Consider the following 21697-nt stretch of genomic DNA (forward strand, 5'->3'; position numbering starts at 1 on the left):
AGCGTCTCAGTGCGGGTAAAGCATCTCAGTGCGGGTAAAGCATCTCAGTGCGGGTAAAGTGTCTCATTGTGGGCAAGGTAGCTATATATGTAGGTACACTGGTATTTTATTTCCTCTGTTAAAATGCATTATTTAAGCTCATTATAAACAAATAAACTTATTTTTAACTCAGCAACCGAGTAACTTGTTATAATATTCTCATTTTAAAAGTATCAAATATACCCTGAGATATTATGAAACAGTAAAAAGTCTAGTCTAAATCTTGTCTGCCAGACCTAAACCACACTACACTATTATTACAGTCTCCCTCCCAAACATACAGGAAATACCAGAATTAACACAATGAATCATGATCTTAATTATGATTAATCACAGAAGTTTTGTTGTTTGACATTTTTAAGTTTGTTTATTTAAAGCGGCAGTCTGTATTATTTGGTTTCTAAATTGAAAGAAGAAGCATTTTTGAGTGGAGAAGGGACAAAATGTTGTGTTTAATGGTACCAGTGTGCTGAAACGACCATCTCTGCTAAGCCTAATATATTCATTCTAAAAAATGGGGTGTTGGGTCGCTTTTGCGGGAGTTCTTCTTGCTACGTCACACGTACAGCCTCTAAAAAAGGATCTGGCGCACTTTTATGGAACACGAGCGGCTGGTGGAGCAATGGAGACTTTAGAAGGGCTCATTCACCCATAGCACAATTGAAGAGCTTTCCTGTCTGCAGCAGAGGAGCATATTCCATACCACACACTGATGCTGGAGTGCACAATGCTCTCAACCATACATCTGTATAAAACTTCATCTTAGTAAAATAAGTTCAGTAAAGATGGAGAATAGAGTTTGTTGTTTATCATGGTTTGAACTGAATTCTGAACTGAGCTTCAGTAGTTCCAGTCTCTGCACAGTGTATCTTTACCACCTGCGCTCTACTGGTTAAATTTGGATATCTGATCCCTCCTCCCCTCCTCCTCCCAGGTCCCCCCTCGGTGGGTATGAAGGTCGGTCCTCTGAGAGACTCTGGGCTCTGGGCCGCTGTGTGTGTGTACCAGGGATTTGGGCTGGTACCGAACATCACCTGGATCATTTCTGACCACAACACTGCCGCCACCACCATCGTGCCCGTCACCCTCCAGCCTGTGTTCCAGGGCATCTCAGTGCTGGTCAACACCAGCTATAAGTTTGAGCTGAGTCAGCACGAGGGCAGGAACATCACCTGTCTGATTCGGGACCATTATGGGATGGAAGAAAGGAGAACTGTAAACATCCCGAAATACTGTGAGTGTATTTAATTCATCATGCGAGAATCAGCCGCAAACCATGACTAGAGCTATTAGACCATAGAATAAGCTAATTCCAGCTAATGCTCCAATAGGGACATGCTTTAAATGTGCATTTCTGGACAAGCTGAGAGAAGCAGAAACATAAATGAGGTTAAAAGTAGTATGTAGAGTAATATTACAGCATTTTACTGCATGATTATTAAGATATTATATTATAAAGTAAAAATGATACAGAATGCTGCTTTGAAGCAAAGCATTGTATTGATGACATTGCTTCTAACACATTTTAAATAGATTGTCATGCTGGCCAGATAGACGACAGACATGCGTGGATAACAAACACACAGTTGATTAATAAAGGGCTTAGCTTTACAGAGCTGGTCAAAAGCAGTCGGTGGTCAAAATCAGAATGGCAGCAAAAGGTAGCAACATGCCTGTAAGCAGGCAATAAGGGTCAAATCAAGGGTAAAATCCAATAAGAAAGGCAAGGCAAAAGGGTCAACAACGAATAAAAAATACAGGCCCAGACAAAAGAGTCGTTGAAAAATACAAAACAGGTCAATAACAAAGAAGCATAACACAAAAGTAATGCGATTTAGAAGTTCTAGATGACTAGATTCAATACAAGGCAGGGGTAAACAGAAAACAAGGGTGTATATATACTGGTGAGAGCAGGTGTGTTCGCTTTAGAAGCTTGGCGAGCTAGAACGCCGAAGTGCCACGTGATCGGCAATGTCCGGGAGATCTGGCGCAGGTGCATGCTGGGATTCTGAGTCTTTAGTGTATGTGCTAAAGTCTATGTCAGGCAGACTGACAGTGGCAGGACTGACATAGATACAGTATATTAATGATGATACCAACAGCTAGCTAATTGTTAATAATTAGCACTGTTAGTGTTAGCTATTAGTGTTGTTTCACACAGTAAAATATATTTTTGCCCAGAATACCACAGATGTACATACATTTATAGTTAAAAAAGCTGTTACACATATTCTGTATTCTTTATTCTATATTTTTGTTGAAGTATGTTGAAGTATCTTATTATCTATATAAAACCTTATCAACAAATGATAGCTTAAATTCAGTCAAGACTGGACATATATTTCAGTTTCCAAAAATCAATACCCTTTACCAAAAGCTGGTTTACTGCCTGGGAAAGTTTCTACTCTCATGAAAATACATGTTTATTACAATCTGGATGTTGAATTGTGCCAAATTTACTTATTAAATACATTAAACAAGTAAGTTTAAGTCATTTTTATGATTAGAGCTTTATTTTGGTGGTGTGATTTTGACAGAGCAATACATGATGCTTATAACATATTTGTAATGTATGTAATTAAATGATCAATAGGAAGAGCTCTAATCTGGTGATTGAAGATGTTTTCCACCTGTTTGATGATGAGATGATATCTTCTTCCTCTGCAGTTATCTCCTCTATTGTGGTATTGAATGATACAAGTTTGTTGCGCGGGAACAGTGGGCATGTGTACAGAGTGGCGCTGCAGGAGGCCATCCCACAGCAGATCATCAGTTTCAGAGTGATGGGAAACACACCAGCCTTCAGTATCAGATGTTTCAGGTACACAGTAAAAACTAAAAAGTGTTTAGCAACGTTTTTAAATGGTTCCAAGAAGGTAAGCCTGTAATGTTACAAAATAATTCTGAAAATGTGTGACATAATAATGATTTACATCACAAAGTTATTAAAACATTTCTCACATAACGTTCTCAGACAGACAAATACTAACATTATTAAAGCTTTAAAAGTAATGTTTGTTAATGTTAAATAAATGCTGTGAGAACATCCAGAAAATTTAACTGTAACATTCAATAACTTTCTACTAACCACAAATCATTAATTAAATCAAATTTGTTTGTATAGCGCGTTATACAACTGTTGTTATCGCAAAGCAGCTTTACAGAAATGTAAATTAATGGCTCCTGTTACAAAAAACTTTATACTCTGCAGTTTTGTTTTGAAAAAAACTGTGAGATCTATTAAAGAGAGGAAGTAGAAGGTATTCTCACCCTCACCTCAAACCTTCTTACCATGACATTCTTCCACCCTGTTATCTCTAAACATTATCATGCCGCCATACTGAACACTTAATTTTCGCTAGGAACCACATCAACAAGTCTAGTTTTGAGTTTTTAATGTGTCAAAGAATGGAAACCCTTAACAAAAAATAATACTGACCCTGTTTACACCTGATCCGCGTTATATCTGGACAAACCACCTTAAAAAGTATGTGTAAACACACCCAACACACATTTAAACCAGATTCAAAAGTAATCACTTAAACCATTGAAGACGCTCCAGTGTAAAACCTGAACTACAGGCTGGTGTTTGGAGAAAATTCTCTTTTATAAATGTTATATTTTTTCTGGTTGTTTGTTGTCAGGGCTGATGGATCCGCTGCACACACTGGTTCCACAGCACTGGTGTTCGTCGAGCCGGTGTCAGAGTGGGACGCTGGTCTGTACACATGCCACGCCTCCTGGTATCACCACAAGGCCACTGTACTGGTCCAGGTGGAAGTTACCAGCCGGGAAACTCAAAAGAGTGAGTACTGCATCATCATAATAAGATTATTAATATGTTAACTGTACACTGGAAGAGTGTAAAATTATTTTAATATACTTTTGTCTGGCTGTCTCTCGGGTAAATCTAGAGATATAATGTTAATTTTGTGTTTAGCAAACACACAAACGATGGCTACATAGTGTGTCCTTTATCTGTTTGGTGCTCAGAAATGAACATGATGGGTACGCAAGGTGCAGTACAAACAAAAAAACTAGGGGGCAGTGCAGCACTCTGCAGTAACGTGACAGAAAGTCTTGTTCATTACATTCACAATGCAGCTGGTTGGATTTAGTGTAAAAGGTGAGTGGCAGCAATTGTAGTGGTGGTGGTGGTGGAGGAGGTTCAGCCTGCATTAATGTTGCACTCTGGATCAGCCTTGTTACTCTTGTTACATCACCTGCCACACTGACCCACTTTCTGCTGTGTCTTCTTCTATGTGGACAGTGACCTTCTTCCTCATCTGCTTCTCTTCCGCCACGGCCATCTCCCTCTTCCTGTTGGTCACTGTGTGCGTGCTCTGGTGAGTTCAGTGTGTGACTGAACAGCTTTACAGCTGTTAAACACAAGGCTGGTGAGCTGCAGACAAAACAGGAAGTGAGGTAGAACACCTAGACAGGTAACGTGCCATGCTATTCATAAACAGGATGTTCCGTGGTTTAGAGAGGCTGGGTACACACACCGCACCAACCACAACTACGCTATTCTAAACCATTCTATACTGTTCAACACCACTCTACACCAGTCTTTACTATCCTACATCATTCTACACTATTCTACATTGTTCTGCAGCATTCTACACTATTCTACATTGTCCTACTTCATTTAACCGTATTGAACACTAGTCTACTCCCTTTTACACCATTCTACAGTATTCTGCACAATTCTACATCATCCTGCAGCATTCTACACTATTCTACATCGTCCTGCAGCATTCTACACTATTCTACATCGTCCTGAAGCATTCTACACTATTCTACATCGTCCTACTTCATTTAACAGTATTTTACATTGTCGCACCAACCACAGCTACGCTATTCTACATCATTCTATACTTTTCAACACCACTCTACACCAGTCTTTACTATCCTACATCATTCTACACTATTCTACATCGTCCTGCAGCATTCTACACTATTCTACATCGTCCTGCAGCGTGTTACACTATTCTACATTGTCCTACTTAATTGAACCGCATTGTACACTATTCTACTCCCCTTTACACCATTCTACAGTATCTTCAATTTTCTACATCGTCCTGCAGCATTCTACACTATTCTACATCGTCCTACTTCATTTAACAGCACGGTACACTAGTCTACTCCCTTTTACTCCATTCTACAGTATTCTGCACTATTCTACATCGTCCTGCAGCATTCTACACTATTCTACATCATCCTGCAGCATTCTACACTATTCTACATCATCCTGCAGCATTCTACACTATTCTACATCGTCCTGCTTCATTTAACAGCATTGTACATTGTCCTACTTCATTTAACCGCATTGTACACTAGTCTACTCCCTTTTACACCATTCTACAGTATTCTGCATTATTCTACATCGCCCTGCAGCATTCTACACTATTCTTTATCGTCCTGCAGCATTCTACACTATTCTACATCCTCCTACTTCATTTAACCGCATTGTACACTAGTCTACTCCCTTTTACACCATTCTACAGTATTCTGCACTATTCTACATCGTCCTGCAGCATTCTACACTATTCTACATCGTCCTGCAGCATTCTACACTATTCTACATCGTCCTGCAGCATTCTACACTATTCTACATCGTCCTGCAGCATTCTACACTATTCTACATCGTCCTACTTCTTTTAACAGCACTGTACACCAGTCTACTCCCTTCTACACCATTCTGCACTATTCTACATCGTCTTACACCATATGCTACACTATTTTACAACATTCTATACCATTCTGCACCATTCTACATTATTCTACAACATTCTACACTAATGTACACCATTCTACTCCGTTCTGACCCGTTCTACACTATTTTACATCATTCATTAACATTTTACACCATTTTACATTGTCTTACATCATTCTACACTATTTCACACCATTTTACACTGTTCTTAACTATTATACATCATTCTACACAATTCTACACCATTTTACCCCATTCTACAGTGTTTTACGCTATTCTACACTGTTCAACATCTTTCAGCATAAACCATTCTGTATAGACTCATGTCAGAACCCAGTGATTTATACACCCGTTTATGTACACAGTATTATATTTCTGCAGTACAGGACGCTGCAGTTTCAGAACAAGCCTCAACAGATTTTTAGCTGTTTTCAGAGATGCAGCCTTAGTTGTAGAGATATAGTATTGAGTGCTAGATAAAGTTAACCCTTAAACTTCGCTCAATGTCAGACTGTTATCATCGCTCAGCCCCACAGCCAAAAGAAATGTTATCAATGCCGCGGGGAGAGCAGCGTAGCTCGCTTTGATGGAATTCATTATTATGTCACATTTTCAGAACATTACAGGCTAACCATACTGGAATCTTATCAAAACATCGCCAAACAATCTTATAATGTTCTGGGGATTAAGCTTTCAATAATTGTTAGCTACATTAGCCTCAAATCTCATTAGTGCTAATTTATGAGGTATAAGCTCCTAATGAGTAGTTTTTACTATTAGTTAGCAACAGAGTATACTATACAGCAGTGCTGTGAAAACTTAGGGTGCTAAAACTGCAGTCAGACCCTACTGCATGTATATCTAAAACCTTTACTGCAGTTCTAATGACCGCCTTCTGTTTTCATTCTATACAGCAGGAGAGACGGACCCTCCTCACACAAGGTATTTACACGTCACACTGCACACTTATTCTAACATTGTGCTTACATGTACACAAAACCTTGTTCATACTGTATTTATAAGATTTAATTATAATTATAATTATTAATTGTATGTACTAAACCGCACACTAAGTAAGGTGTATAAATCCGATTTGTAAATCTGATTTTATGAGTTCACTATTGTCCAAGTGAAATGAATTACAATACAAAATGCAAATTGAAAGACCTAAAAAAAACGTAGATGTTTTACAAATAGATGTGAGAGTGTAGTTGTGATAGTTGTATAAGTGTTGTGTGTGTTTGGTGTAATGGTTGTGAGTGTAGTTGTAAGAGTGTAATTGTGATAGTTGTAAGAGCGTTGTGTGTGTGTTTGGCGTGAGCAGGCTCTTAGGCAGCGGGAGTCGCTGGCCGGACTGGTGCAGACCCCCTGCTCCCCGGACATCAGCATGGCGACACTGCCCGGTGGCCGAGGGTCCGAATACGCCGAGCTGCTGCGCTACTCCATCGTCCTCGATCAGAAGAGCACCGTCTGATTACAGAGTGCAGTCTAATTACAGAGCACCGTCTGATTACAGAACGCAGTGTCGACCATGGCTGCAGGTCAATTATATATATATATATATATATATATATATATATATATATATATATATATATATAAAAATTGTGATATATATGACGTGTGATATATATGATCACACACCTTCGCCTTTATTTTTAATAAAACCAATGAAAAATTTTGTTTGAATTTGAGGTTTATCTGATTTGATGTTTTTAATGAAGGATCTGTATTTTACATTTTATTTTGAACTATAATTAATTTTTATATGCTTTTCTTCTTCTTCTTTACCTTTCATACTAAACAGCCTGTTTTATTGTTCCTGTAGCTTTACTCACGTGAATATGCAATAATCTGTGATTGGTTGCACTGATTCAGAAAGCAGCAGTCTGAAACACCCCCTATAACTCTGCAGTGAAAGGGTGGGGCTTAACTGCTGTAGGCTGATGTGGCCGGTTTATAGAAATGGGCTGGGTTTTGTGATGTTACAACAACAGGAAATGCTAATCAGGCAGTTTGCTTTCCAGATAAGTTTTGTTCCAGAACTTAGTAATAATGTTTACAAACTGTAGCAAAATAAAGATTTTGTGTAAAGGGGCTCTTTAATGTATTAATAAACCTGCACTTCTGTCTGTGATTGATTTGTAATAATAATAAGAATAATTATAAGAATAAGAATAATAATAGTTAATCATTATCAGAATACAGTGCCTTTTTAAAATTATATATTTAAAAAAAAAAGGATGGACTAAATATTAAGCTTTACCCTTTTTAAACTCAATATGGAGACAATATAAAAACTATTAAGATAAATTCATATTATTAACAGCTGAAAAGCAGCAGTGTCTTTAGTACCTTAAAAAACAAAACAGTGTGAAGGTTTTGATGTCAAGAATGTAAAAATATGTAAAAAGTAAAGAATTCTTGGACATGTTAAAATAACTTGATATTTTTATGAAAATATATAAAAGAATAAATGTGTAGAATGTGTAAAGATCAATATTCCTCTATATGTGTAATATGTTGATTCAGAGTAAATGGTGATTGATAAATGTAATGTTACTAATGAGTTTATATGGAATTGAATGTTAAATCTGTGCTGCGACACAGAAGACGGTTATACGGGTATTAAGGGTTTCACAGTGTCACACTGGTTGTTGGGGGGGGGGGGGGGGGGGTATTGGGGCAGGTTATCCTGTGGGAGATGGGATTTGTAGCAATGGTCACTCTAGAGCTGCTGTAGAGGAATTTTACTGCATTACAGATAATTCAGAAACTTGAAGAACATGTGTACTGTTGTCTTTTTATTCCTGATGATAATTTTTTTTACAAATATGTTTATAGTGTTTCAGAAGTTAAAACTGCACAAAATGGAGCTTTAAAATTTATTTGTCATCTTTGAGCAGCTTCGAATTTTTGTTCCTACCAATATGAATATTACAGGTTTTATATGATTTATGTTTACATGTATTTGCATTAACTCAATAAAGGCATTAAATATTAGATGTGCATTTTTTCCTTTTTTTCCAGTTTTTATTATATATATACAGCTCTGGAAAAAATTAAGAGACCACTTCAGCTTCTGAATCAGTTTCTCTGATTTTGCTATTTACAGTTATATGTTTGAGTAAAATGTTTTATTGTTTTAATGTTTTATTCTATGGACAACATTTCACCCAAATTCCAAATACAAATATTGTCATTTAGAGCCTTTTTGCAGAAAATGAGAAATGGCTGAAATAACAAAAAATGATATTCAGAAAGTGTTCAGAAATCAATATTTGGTGGAATAACCCTGGTTTTTAATCACAGTTTTCATGCATCTTGGCATGTTCTCCTCCACCAGTCTTACACACTGCTTTTGGATAACTATATGCCACTCCTGGTGCAAAAATTCAAGCAGTTCAGCTTGGTTTGATGGCTTGTGATCATCCATCTTCTTGATAACCAGAGGTTTTCAATTTGGTAAAATAAAAAAAAAAACTCATCAATTTTTAAGTGGTCTCTTATTTTCTTCCAGAGCTGTATAAAACTAATTAACTAACCAAAATGCTCACCCACCCAATCACCTCAACAACCAATCAGCTCACCAACCAACCACCTAACTAATCAATCAGCTCACCAACCAATCAGCTCACTAACCAATCATCTCACCAACCAATCAACTCACCACCAAATAGCTCACCAACCAATCAGCTAATCAACCAATCTGCTAACCAAACAGCTCATCAATGAATCAGCTTACCAAACAACTAGCTCACTACCCAATCAGCTCACCAACCAAATAGCTAAACAACCAATCAGCTCACCAACCAAACAGCTAAACAACCAACCCCTAACTAACCAATCAGCTCAACAACCCACCACCTAACCAATTAATCAGCTAACCAACCAGTCAACTCACCACTAAATCAGCTCACCAACCAACCACCTAACCAACCAAATCAGCTCACACCAATCATCTCACCAACCAAACAGCTCACCAATCAATCAGCTAACCAACCAAACAGCTAAACAAACAGCTCACCAACCAATCATCTCATCAATCAATCAGCTAACCAACCAAACAGCTAAACAAACAGCTCACCAACCAATCAGCTCACCAACCAGCCACCTAACCAACCAATCAGCTCACTAACCAATTAACTCACCAATCAATCAGCTAAACAACGGATCACCTAACCAACCTAACCACCTAATTAAATCAGCTAATTTAATTAGAATTTCTATCTGTTTAGCTCCATTCACCCTCATTCAGAACTCTCTCGCGGGCTTCTCATAGCTGTAAGTAGTGAGTGGTCTGTCTCGCTATGTAAACTATCTCTGCTTTAACTCCGGTTATAATGTTTCAGCGCCTCCTGGCGGCGGACCTGAGATATAGTTTAGCCTGTTTACACTAAATAAATTATTTATATTAATTTTATTTCTCTTTATGTTTTTTTTATAAGAGCGATATTTCCTTTTCTCTTTAATGTTCGGATCGTGTGCTGGTTCTGGTTGTGCAGTGTTTGTGAGCGGTTGTAATGTTTTGGCTGTTGTCCTGTGAGCGTCTGTAGTGAAGTCGGTTACTGTGGAGACGGGCAGCGCGCGCTCAGACACACAGACGGGCCACAGACAGACTGGATCAATAAACTCAGTAAGATTCACTCATTACTTTTAACTCTGAGCTGAGTTTATTCTTGTTTTGTCAGTTTTATGTAAAGAGTGATCAGCAGTTTTATCAGCATTTTATTAAATTCAGTTACTGCACTGATTCATTTTTCTGCTCTTTCAGACACTAGCAATTATTCTAATTATGCACAGACAATGTTAAAGTGAGATTAATGATGATTAAAAATGAGCTAATATGTAGTTTTTATTATTTTCTATATATTTTTTAACCGTCAGAGCGTAGAAATCTGTGCTTCCAACTACATAATTTTAATTTGTTTGTTGTTTTTTTTTCATGTAGTTTTTAAATCCTCTGACTGAACGAGCTATAATGTGTTATATTATTTATAGTTATTATATCAGTATATTATAAAGCACAATGTGCTAATGTAGTTTAGATAAATAACTGTACTTTTAGAGCTTATTTGAGTTAGCTCTCTGTGCTAATAAGAAAAACTTATTTAGGAGGGGGATTTATCAGTAGTGAGATTTTAATAAGTAGCTATTATGTTAATTGTGTCAAGTCAGAGAAAAATGCTGGATCTTTAAGCACTGAAAGCTGTAAAAAAAATAGTTTTTATTTATTAATCAGCTGGTGTAGGGCAGACATCCTTAGTTAAGTTATAATTTAAATCATTATTTTAAATCATACTTTTTTATCAGGATTATTACACAATATTCTAAAATGATATTTTTTTTTTCAGTTGACTACTAATTATTTCTTTTTCCTTTAAGGACGGCTTGATCCATCAGATCCATGAAATCCATGAGGCTGTTCTCCAGCTTATTTGGTTTCTATAGGAACAGATAGTAGGTGGTGCCAGCTATGCCTGCGGGCAGAGCAGATGCCAGTGTAAAGGCCCGAACCCCAGCCAGTGCCAGGACTGGCAGTGTAAGAACTTCCAGTGCCAGGACTGAAAGTCTGAGGACTAGCAGTGTAAGGACTGGCAGTGTGAGGGGGCAGTTTTGGGAGAGGTCATCTTTGGTTGGTTCTGCCGGGTCTGATTCTGCTCTGCCGGCTCTATCGCCGGTGTTGCTGGCGGAGCCTCCACCAGGCCGGGCACTGGGCAGGCCTCGGGTATCACCGTCCGCGGACCTGTCCGTGCTGGAGCTCCCCCTGCTGGTGGCTAAAGTAGGTCCGCAGGTGGCGGCGGGCGAGTCGGTGTGGTCGGAGGGGCCCGGTCTGGTGGCGGCGGCTCTTGGTGCTGATATTCCTCTCAGAGCAGCTAAACCTCCTCAGCTAGTATCAACTGGGTAAGACCACACTGCAATGTAGGTCTAATACTCAAATACACAATTATTTAAATACTTCCAAATACTTTCAAATACTTAAATACTCTCAAACACTTTCAAATACTTTCACATAATCAAAAACTATTAATGACTCTCAAATAACCAAATGCTGTCAATTACCCAATTACTCTCAAATATTCTCAAATATTCAAATACTCTTGAATACCTAAATACTCTCAAATACTCTCAAATACCCAAATACTTTCCATTACTCTCAAATGCACAAATACTCTCAATTACCCAAATACTCAAATATTCCGCACATCTGTTTTTTTGCAGTTCTGCAGAACAGGATGTTCCTGTACAGAAACATATGGAGACAGACGGAACCAGAATCAAGCCAGAAAGAAGGACTAAGCGTGGTCCTCTCAGTGGTGTGGAGGTGTTTGAGATGTTGGTAAAGAAAAGAAATTCGGATGAGCTGCAGTTCTTCTACCTGAAATCTGCAGAGGACGGACCATACAGGTACCTGTATGGCCACACAGCAGTGTGCATGGTCTTCAATGTTGGAAGGACGAGTGCAAGTGAATTAGAGTAAATAAATAACTAGTAAATAGAGATAAAATAGATAATGAAAAGAAAGAACTATTTAAAAAGTTGTTTGGAGGTAGTTAAAACTCCAGTGTACGGAACTTTAGAGTTTTCTGTCGTGTTCAGTAAAACTCAAAAATTTTGAAAAGCAAAATTTGTTTTTTTAAGAGAAAAGTGCTGTAAGATGGCAGGTGATCAGTGAGTGTTTTAAACGAACAGAAGAAGTGAGGGATGCTGGGAAACTCGTTTTGTTAAAATCTGATCTTTATCCTTTATGTTTTCCATCAGGCCGTATGACCTGCAGGTGGTCCCGCGCAGTAAAGCCGGCTCAGACCACCATGTGTTTTCAGCTGCAGCAGCACTGCAGGTGCAGGGGGGGCACAGTGCTGAACTGGTGACTCCGGCTGAGTGGTATAGAGAGGCTGTGCTGTGGAGCGCCCTGAGAGAGATTCCCTTCTTCAGACTCTTCCTCCTACAGAAAGCTTTCACACGGTGAACACCCACACTGACAATCGCTATCTCCTCAACCTACAGAACACAGAGCACCCACGGATCCGCTCGCCAAAAACATCTAAACATCTAAACATAAAATAAACACCAACTGACCACCAGCATCACCACAACCTTCACAACACACGACAGCCACAGATCCACTGACCCAAAAAGTTCTAAACATCTAAACACAACATAAACACAACTGACCACCGCTATGTCCTCAATCTTTAGAACACACGACAACCACAGATCCACTCCACTAAAACGTCTAAATACTAAACATCTAAACACAACATAAACACTACTGATCACCACCATCACCTCAACCTTCAGAACACACGACAACCACAGATCCACTCACCCGAAAACATCACAAACAACACAAAATATCTAAGAACAAAATAAATCATGTGTTCACTGGAACACAGATACACTGTATATAAAATTAATTAAACCTGATTAATTATAGAATCCTAACGTAATTAATCTGATCTGATGTTTTTAATTGATTGATGCCGCTGGTTAAGACAGAGCTGGTACTGTTGGTTGTTTTCAGGTGGAGGCGTGGTGTGTGCCGGGTTGTGTTTGGGCACAGGCGGAAGCTTCTGGAGTCTCGGCTGTTGATGGCAGTGCCACAATTCAGAGAGGCTTTACTTCATTTCTCCAGGTCATTATTCTTACCTTTCTGTCTGTGAGCAAACGCACATAGTGCTCTCCTCTGAAGTGTGAGATTTAACACTATTTAACTACTAATTCATGTGTAGCTTAGAAGAAGCAGTTGACTGTGTTTTGTGAAAGCATGTGTTATTCTTAATCATTTCAGTTCATTTCAAAAAGTCATTTATACTAACCACCAATAAGAGTTTACACTAAGGTTCGTGACTGTGTTAGATTTTATATATTTAGTTTGATTAGTTTTGACTCTGGATTGTTTAAAGAATGACTGAGCTTTAGATTGGTCTGAAAGTTTAGAATTGGTCAGAGGAACCGGAACATTGTTCAGTAGATCCAGACCAAGAACTCCTCTTTTGGTCTGGACCATGCTTCACGCCCCCTTTCACACCTGATACTTTTTTATATTTTTAATTATTAATTATTATTAATTAATATCCATTTTATGTTTATTTTACTTCATTTTATAGTACAAACTATTATAACATCTATTTCTTTATTAACACAGACTGTTTATGATCAAAAGGAAAACAGTATATCTTTACATGAGGTGTAAAGTAATGTTGAAGAGCAAATATTATTTGTAATACAGTGTTGGGTTTGTGATTGTGCATATCTCTAATTTCTTAGTATAAAAAGTTAAAATAAATGTGTTGTTAGAAATTCTGAATTTATTTGTTATTTATCCCCCAACCCCCCTCAGTCAAATTATATCAGTAAACATTAGGATATAAATGCTTTCTTTGTCGTAACTCTATCTCGCTGTATAAATCATTGCAGTGGTCAGTCATTCTGTAGTCCATGTGTGCCCATATTTGGAGTTCCATGTCGAAGCTGGATTTGTCTATGGCATATCATAAAATAAATAAATATGTTCAGAACTCTATACGGTTTATTCTGTTTAACTTTCCTCCTGAACATCACTGGATCCTCTGAATTACGAGATCTTTTAAAAGTCGTAATTAAAATAAAGCTAACTTGTAGCTAATGCTACAGCACACTAAACTATTGTCACAGCCCGGTGGCTCTGATTTTGGTTAGCCTATCAGAGATTTAACACCGGCTGTAGAACTCTGCTCATATTTTACAACATATTACAGCACGTAAAACCACTGCAGTGCCCTCACCAAGATGAGCTGGTAGTGTTACAGCAGGAAAACACCAAAACAAACGGCACAGTGTTACTCCAAAACAAGGCTAACGCTGTAGCTTTACCAAGGTAGCTGAGAGTGCTGTTAGCGTGCTTAATTAGATTAACAGATGCTGTTCTATGCACTATTATATCAGTATGAGTTCTAATTAAACTGAACAACCACCCTGATTATACTGACAGACCAGCTAGACCATTACATTTAAATCACCTAATATGCTGAGCTAATCAACAAGCCTGTTTCCTCTTCAGCCTCTCTGGATTTTACAGCAGGTCAGTAATTTGGGTTATAGCCCAGTGGTTTGTTTATTTTATGAAGATTCTGATTAAATTTATCATGCAGTAAAATAAATGGAAAGTTTTGTGTTTCATTGTTTTACTACATTATGCCATGTCAAGCTTCAGTGAGAAGAAAACTCAAATAAAGCATTTTTATGTTAAGTGTTTTAGACTCTTGATTCTTTAGTTAGCTAGGTTAGCTCTGTGGTTCTGGAGGAACATTGTGCTGCTGGTTTTAGTGTTTTCCTGCTGTAACACTACAGCAGGCTACTGGGCCTGTTAATTGATTAGTTAGTTGTTATTTATATAGTTGGATCAGGTGTGCTGTAATTAGTATAAACATTAGACTGTAATTTGATAATTTACCCCCGCAAGGAAGCTTTACACTTAAACCAGGACTGCGAACCACTGAGCAGCTAATGCTTACTTTCTCTTACAGTTTTATTTGCCTTTTACAAGCTCTTACCCAGGCTACACTGCTCAACATAACCAGACTGAAAGTGTTTTTATCTCTGTTAATACTTTATTCATCCTCTGGGAGGAAGGATAATAATCCAAAACGTGATACTACCAGAGTTTGCTGGTGTTATGCTATAAAGTCCACTTGTGTTTCCGTTGCTGTGATGTGATGTCAGTTCAGTGAGCTGTAGCATTAGCTAAACGCTAACAATTTTTTATTACGACTCTTAAACGATCTCGTTATTCAAAGGATCCAGTGTTGTTCAAAATGTACTAAATAATAATAATAAAATGTACAGAGTTCTAAACATATTTATTTGCCACAGAATGTGATAGAGGCAAGTTTCTGAAAAGCCCATTCAGAAATTGTGCTTGACACGGAACTCCAAATATGGGCTTAAACAATGCTGCCAACTACAGAATAAGGACACAATTGCAGTGTGTATTGTGTTTAGTATATGCCTTCTCATTAATATGAACTGGTCTGAGGACTTTTATTATGAAGCCCACAATAGCAGATTAGCCACAGTGGCTAAGTGGTGATGCTAACTGTTTTCTAATATGAAAACTTGGCTGTTTGATATTAGAATGATGTCATGCTGTGCTGGATATATAGAGTAAGATCTGCAGTTTGATGTGATATGTGTATTATATCAGTACATGTCTCAGATCTTCAGTTATGAATAAATTTATAAATTAATAAATTAATAGTATAAAGTTGTTAAAGTGTTGTTTTGGTCTGAGATGCTGGTGATCTGTGATGAATGTGTGAAATGTTCTCAGGCTGCTGGAGGAGCTTAAATCCGTGCAATGGCTTCCAAAAGACAAGAGCCGAACCTTCACTCTCCAGGAATTCCAGACCTCGCTCCTGAACATCACACAGGAATCCCAGAGTTCCCTACTGAGATTCCTCCAGTACCGCTCTCTCATACTCACCACAGTAATTCCCCCTTTACACACTTCAATTACTTACACTTTTACAGCAGTGAGAACCAATCGAAAACATGTACTGCTCTGAAAAAAATTAAGAGACCACTTCAGTTTCTAAATCAGTTTATCTGATTTTGCTATTTATAGGTATATGTTTGATTAAAATTAACATTGTTTTTTTATTCTATAAACTACGGACAACATGTATGCTAAATTCCAATGGCTGAAATAACAAAAAAGATGCAGAGCTTTCAGACCTCAAATAATGCAAAGAAAACAAGTTCATATTCATAAAGGTTTAAGCGTTCAGAAATTAATATTTGGTGCAATAACCCTGTTTTTTAAACACAGTTTTCATGCATCTTGGCATGTTCTCCTCCACCAGTCTTACACACTGCTTTTTGATAACTTTAAATAACTTATGCCACTCCTGGTGCAAAAAGTCAAGCAGTTCAGCTTGGTTTGATGGATTGTGAGTATCCATCTTTTTTCTTATATTTTAGAGGTTTTCATTTTGGTAAAATCAAAGAAACTCATCATTTGTACGTGGTCTCATATTTTTCCCAGAGCTATATCTCCATTTTGGTTCATGTTTAGTTTTCTCCATGGTTCAGACCAGGTAGCTGCTCTGTGCACAATGTAAATAATTCAGGATCAATAAACCAATAAAACTTTACCTATTTCACATTATCTTTATAAATAAGTTAAAAACAGATTTTTTGAATATATATTTTGATCATATGACTGTGATATACATATACAAAACAGCATAAGGCAACATTAATCAGTTTAATTTTGAGCTATATTTGAAAAAATAAAAAAAAGCTGTAAACCTTTTTTTTCTCATTTGATATAGTGAAAAAAACTTGAAATTGCAAACTATAAATGCCAAAATAGTAGTAATAGAGTAAGTTCTGATTAGGGTGAAGTCATTAAAAACTACAAATTTATAACTATGCTAAATATATAGATAAAATGTTCAGAAATCTACTTTATTAGAACACTGTAAGGTATCTCTGCAGGTCCAGGAAAGCTGTTACAAAGCTCAGCAAGAGTTACAGTGTCAGGAGGAACATTCCCAGGTGCGCCAGCCTCGCCAACCTCTACACCAGCAGCCTGCCCTCACCCTCAGACTGGACACGGAGCTGACCCGGGCACAACACGCCCTCCACAGACTGGGGAACATCACTGCTCTGATAGACCACATGACCATCCAGAGCCTGACCACCATCACTCAGCAAGAGACCACCAGCTTCCTCACCAAGCTCCTGCAGGTACAGCGTTACAGTACTTTCTTAGTGATGAGTAAACCAAGAGACAGTGACAGATACCTGAATAACTGCTCATCTTCACTGTATAACCACTGCAAAAAATTATTCTAAATAAAGTCTATATATCTAATATTTCCCATTTAGACATTGTTAATGTAATATTCTAAAAATTAAAAACTAATTTCTAACTTGATTTAATTGATTTAATCTACTAAAAGTGTCATATTGGCAGATATTTTTTCTTAATTCAGGAAATTTAGTTCAAGTTTAGTTCAAATTCTGTCAAGGAATAATGACTAAAACAAGCTGAAACAAGAAACATTCAGTATATTAAATTACTTTAAACACGGACATGAATATGGATATTTATATCTACATATAGAAGCTCTAATCTTCCTAAGGCCCGCCTCCTAATTAGACTTACTAAAGTTACAGCTTTATCACTCCACATGGTGGCGCTATAATCAAATGAATAGGATAAAATCTGTGGTGAAGAATATTTGTTGTTAATTTGTGTAAATCTGACACAAAATAAATCCATAATTTCTGGTATTTGATTATAAGGGAGTATTTTATACTCTTTAGAAAAAAGATTCTGTGAAGTATCATACAGAATTATATTGTGATATTTTGAGTATCACACAATCACAGTATCATGATATCATTATTGTGGGCAGCATAACAAAATTAAATATTTGTCAGAAGTTTACCTTAGATTTGCCACTTTTTTTAACCATTGAATAAATTATTTTATCACATAAAATGTATTTTTGTCTTATTTATCAAATTAAACTCAAATAGAGATTAAAAATATTTACTAGACATTAACATTTTAATATCTTGGCAGAAATGTTCTGTTCTGTATGAATTATTTGTTTTTTTCTTAATTTAGTTTTGTTTGTTGAATATTTGGTGTGTTAATGTTTTAGAGGGATCCAGCACGGCAGGGGGGTCTGTTCCAGGCGAAGCTGGTGTTGGGAGAAGATGGACAGATTACTGTCGTTCCTCCCGTCCACTCATTTCAGCAGGTTCTTTCTGAAGCCCTGCTGTCAGTGAGAGACTCGATTCTTCAGGTGAGGAAGATCTATATTTATACTTTATACTTTTTTAATACTTTTTTATACTAGTTGAAATTTTATAGTTTTAAGTGTAATTTTAGAGTTAAGATCGCAGCACCATCCTGTTACCCAAAAAACAAACGATAGAACCTATTTAAATACATTTGAAGCAACAGATTTACCCCATATTTTCAGTAAATATGACCTAATGTAGGCATTTAGTGAGATCCACTAAATAAATAAGGTATATTCTACCTAACTTTTTTAATACCCTACATAAAATATAATTTACTTTTTGGCATCTGGCATTATTTATTTGCATAATGGGCCTATTCCACAGCCCTAACTCACCATCAGTGTGTAGTCCTGCCCACCAGAGCTACCTTCTGTGTGGTTTTCAGTTATATCTTATATAATGTTGTCTGACTGGTCACCGTATTGTAGGCTATAAAAGCAAGTTACCACTTTCTGTATTGTAAATTGTACATAATAAAGTGCTGATAACGTTCTGAAAACTGCAATGTAGCAACAGTGTGCTGGAATGTGAAGCTATATAAACTCTCTAGAGAGTAATTCAGTACTCGACTTTTTGCTGTGTAGCTTTTACTTGCATTAAACCGAATATCTCTATCAAATTAATTTTTCCTGTAAATGAACCTCATTCTTAACCCAACATTTAAGTGTGAACGTGGTCCAAATCCTAATCCTAGCAGTATTGATAGTGTCAGATTTTGAGTTCCAGCTTTATCACTGGGCACAGTTAAACATGGCAGTTCTTAGAAATACTGCTAAATTGTGTTGGTGTATTAATTAACTTATTTGTTTAAGCAAATTACTATTTGTACTGGGATTCCTGTATGATATTTAATATGTGATAATAGAGATCTCAGTAGACAGGCTTGAGTTTCTATTATTTTTTACAATATTGCCCAGCAGTACTGCAAAATAATATTATATATATATTTTTTTTATAAACTTTGTTATCTAAAGGTGTTTGACTTCAGTAGTGCAGAAGATTCTTCAATAGCTAGCCTCTTACTCACCAATCAGCATCCTTCATCCAGCACTGACCTTCCATCTAACATGATTCGGCCAATCAGCAGAGGTAACTGAAATCTTTCTACTGTCTCCTCAGACTGTACTACACAGACTGAATTATACAGACTGTATTATACACAGACTTTATTATACACAGACTTTATTATACACGGAGTGTTTTATACAGACTGAATTATACAGACTGTATTATACACAGACTTTATTATACACAGACTGTATTATACACGGAGTGTTTTATACAGACTGTATTATACACAGACTTTATTATACACAGACTGTATTATACACAGACTTTATTATACACAGACTTTATTATACACAGACTTTATTATACACAGACTGTATTATACACAGACTTTATTATACACAGACTGTATTATACAGGGTGTATTGTACAGACTGTACTGCAATAATACCCTTTCAAAAGCAAAAATAACTTTACATTGTGAAAACATATTCAGAAACCAGATTTGGAACATAAACAAATGCTTTAAATACCTTAAAAAATAGATTGTTCATTTAAAGTGGCAGACAGGATATAATACTGAATCATAACACAAGGAAAAAATGACAATGGTACGGACCTTGGCCTGATGAGATTTTCTCTAACTTGACCGTACTGAATTCCAATTAAATACCCCTTATTGTATTCGTTTCAGCATCCAGAGACAGAGGATCCACTCATGCGTGTCCTGACAGTCTTTCATCCCTCAAGAAGCTCCGTGGTCCCTCAGCCTCAGACCTGCTGCTACCCACCCTACCCTCTCTGAGAGCTGAGGGGAAGCAGGTACAAGGGCAGTGCCAGCCCCTGTCCAGAGAGCAGCTGGAATGGCACCTGCAGCTCCATGCTGGCACACAGGAGATACACACACGGCAGACCAGCACCATCACTCAGGTAACATAATGCTGTGTTCTAATATCTGAAAATATGCCTCTATACAAAAATAGGCTTTAAACCAGGCAGGATGGAGGTATAACAGTAAAACAGATAGTTGGATTTGTGGTTTTACAGCCTGACTCACTGTACCGTTAATGACTGTTACCCTCTCCTTTAGGAGGCTGTGCAGGAGGTTCAGCAGTGGTGTGAACGCTGTTCCTGGCTGATGGATACGCTTCAGTTTGCTAAGCAGTGGAGCACGGCCTCAGCGGAGAGCATGCGGGGGTGGCCTGCCCCCCAATACAGACAACTCATCCAACAGGCACAGCACTGGAGAGAGCGAGTGGGCACCATGCCAGCTGGCTTTACCACCACCAACCACCTCCTCACCATCACCAGCTCTCACATTCAGCAGCAGCTCGGTGTGTTCACCAGCCAATAACAATCAAATCTTAGTCTGTTTATACTTATAGTATTATAGTATAGTACTGATCCAACCTGAGATCCACATTGGAGACGCTAACTAAACTCTTTAATTTATCTTCTGAGAACTTTTCTCTGCCCTGCCAGCTGGATATTAATATCCAGTAATGGAACCTTAAGGGAACCAGATAGCACTCTCAATACTGTTGTTAAAAAATACTCTTAAAATAGGCTTGGGTCTAGTGAAACATGATAATGAGTACGAGATTTTGTTGAATAGCCCACCGCCTTTTACACCCAGCATTCCCAAATTCAGAGCTTTTAGCCAATGGGCCACAATGGGGCATAGTGGGGCATAGTGTTACCCATGCAAAGAAATGTGGGTATAAACTGTGTATAAACTAGCTGTGTATTTTTATAGTTCTCACTGTCTCAAATTAAAGCGTGGAGCTACTTTGAACTTGGTAACTAGATTTTTTTTTGCATGGCCAGCACTATGCCCCTATCTCTAGCATTTTTGGAAGCATCGTTTAAAAGTGCTGTATTTGGGAATGCTGGAGGAGAGTGGAGATGGGCTATTTATCAAAAGTTAGTACTTGTTATCATGTTTCATTACAACCCAAGTCAATTTCACACCACATTTATACTTTAAAATAGACAGTACCTAATAATTTATTATCTTTTATAATCTATTATCTGGATTGATCCGTTCCCAAGTCATTTGTCACTTGATGGGATCAGGTGATTCCTACACACTGCAGTAAGGTTTCAGTTAAAGGTTGTGTGTGTTGTGTT

At 37.5% G+C, this 21697-nt stretch overlaps 2 protein-coding genes across 3 annotated transcripts in view; both read left to right on the forward strand.

Moving 5' to 3' along the window:
* The window catches only part of si:ch211-149e23.4 (uncharacterized), a 31983-nt gene extending 23241 nt beyond the window's left edge, over window positions 1–8742 (forward strand). The window contains exons 9-14 of the mRNA XM_049467218.1: window positions 974–1273; window positions 2707–2860; window positions 3684–3844; window positions 4310–4385; window positions 6670–6697; window positions 7080–8742. Of these exons, the coding sequence (XP_049323175.1) occupies window positions 974–1273; window positions 2707–2860; window positions 3684–3844; window positions 4310–4385; window positions 6670–6697; window positions 7080–7229 (869 nt within the window). The 3' untranslated portion in view covers window positions 7230–8742. The remainder of the gene's footprint in view (window positions 1–973; window positions 1274–2706; window positions 2861–3683; window positions 3845–4309; window positions 4386–6669; window positions 6698–7079) is intronic.
* Window positions 8743–10207: 1465 nt separating this feature from the next.
* The window catches only part of LOC103029765 (dynein heavy chain domain-containing protein 1), a 51805-nt gene continuing 40315 nt past the window's right edge, over window positions 10208–21697 (forward strand). For both annotated transcript variants that reach the window (XM_049467018.1, XM_049467019.1), the window contains exons 1-11: window positions 10208–10391; window positions 11141–11659; window positions 11978–12163; window positions 12518–12721; window positions 13281–13391; window positions 16068–16224; window positions 17237–17488; window positions 18415–18558; window positions 19534–19648; window positions 20262–20497; window positions 20658–20901. In XM_049467018.1, coding sequence (XP_049322975.1) covers window positions 11232–11659; window positions 11978–12163; window positions 12518–12721; window positions 13281–13391; window positions 16068–16224; window positions 17237–17488; window positions 18415–18558; window positions 19534–19648; window positions 20262–20497; window positions 20658–20901 — 2077 coding nt within the window. In that variant the 5' untranslated portion in view covers window positions 10208–10391; window positions 11141–11231. The remainder of the gene's footprint in view (window positions 10392–11140; window positions 11660–11977; window positions 12164–12517; window positions 12722–13280; window positions 13392–16067; window positions 16225–17236; window positions 17489–18414; window positions 18559–19533; window positions 19649–20261; window positions 20498–20657; window positions 20902–21697) is intronic.

This window comes from Astyanax mexicanus, chromosome 18 (assembly GCF_023375975.1).
Source record: "Astyanax mexicanus isolate ESR-SI-001 chromosome 18, AstMex3_surface, whole genome shotgun sequence".
NCBI lineage: Eukaryota > Metazoa > Chordata > Actinopteri > Characiformes > Acestrorhamphidae > Astyanax > Astyanax mexicanus.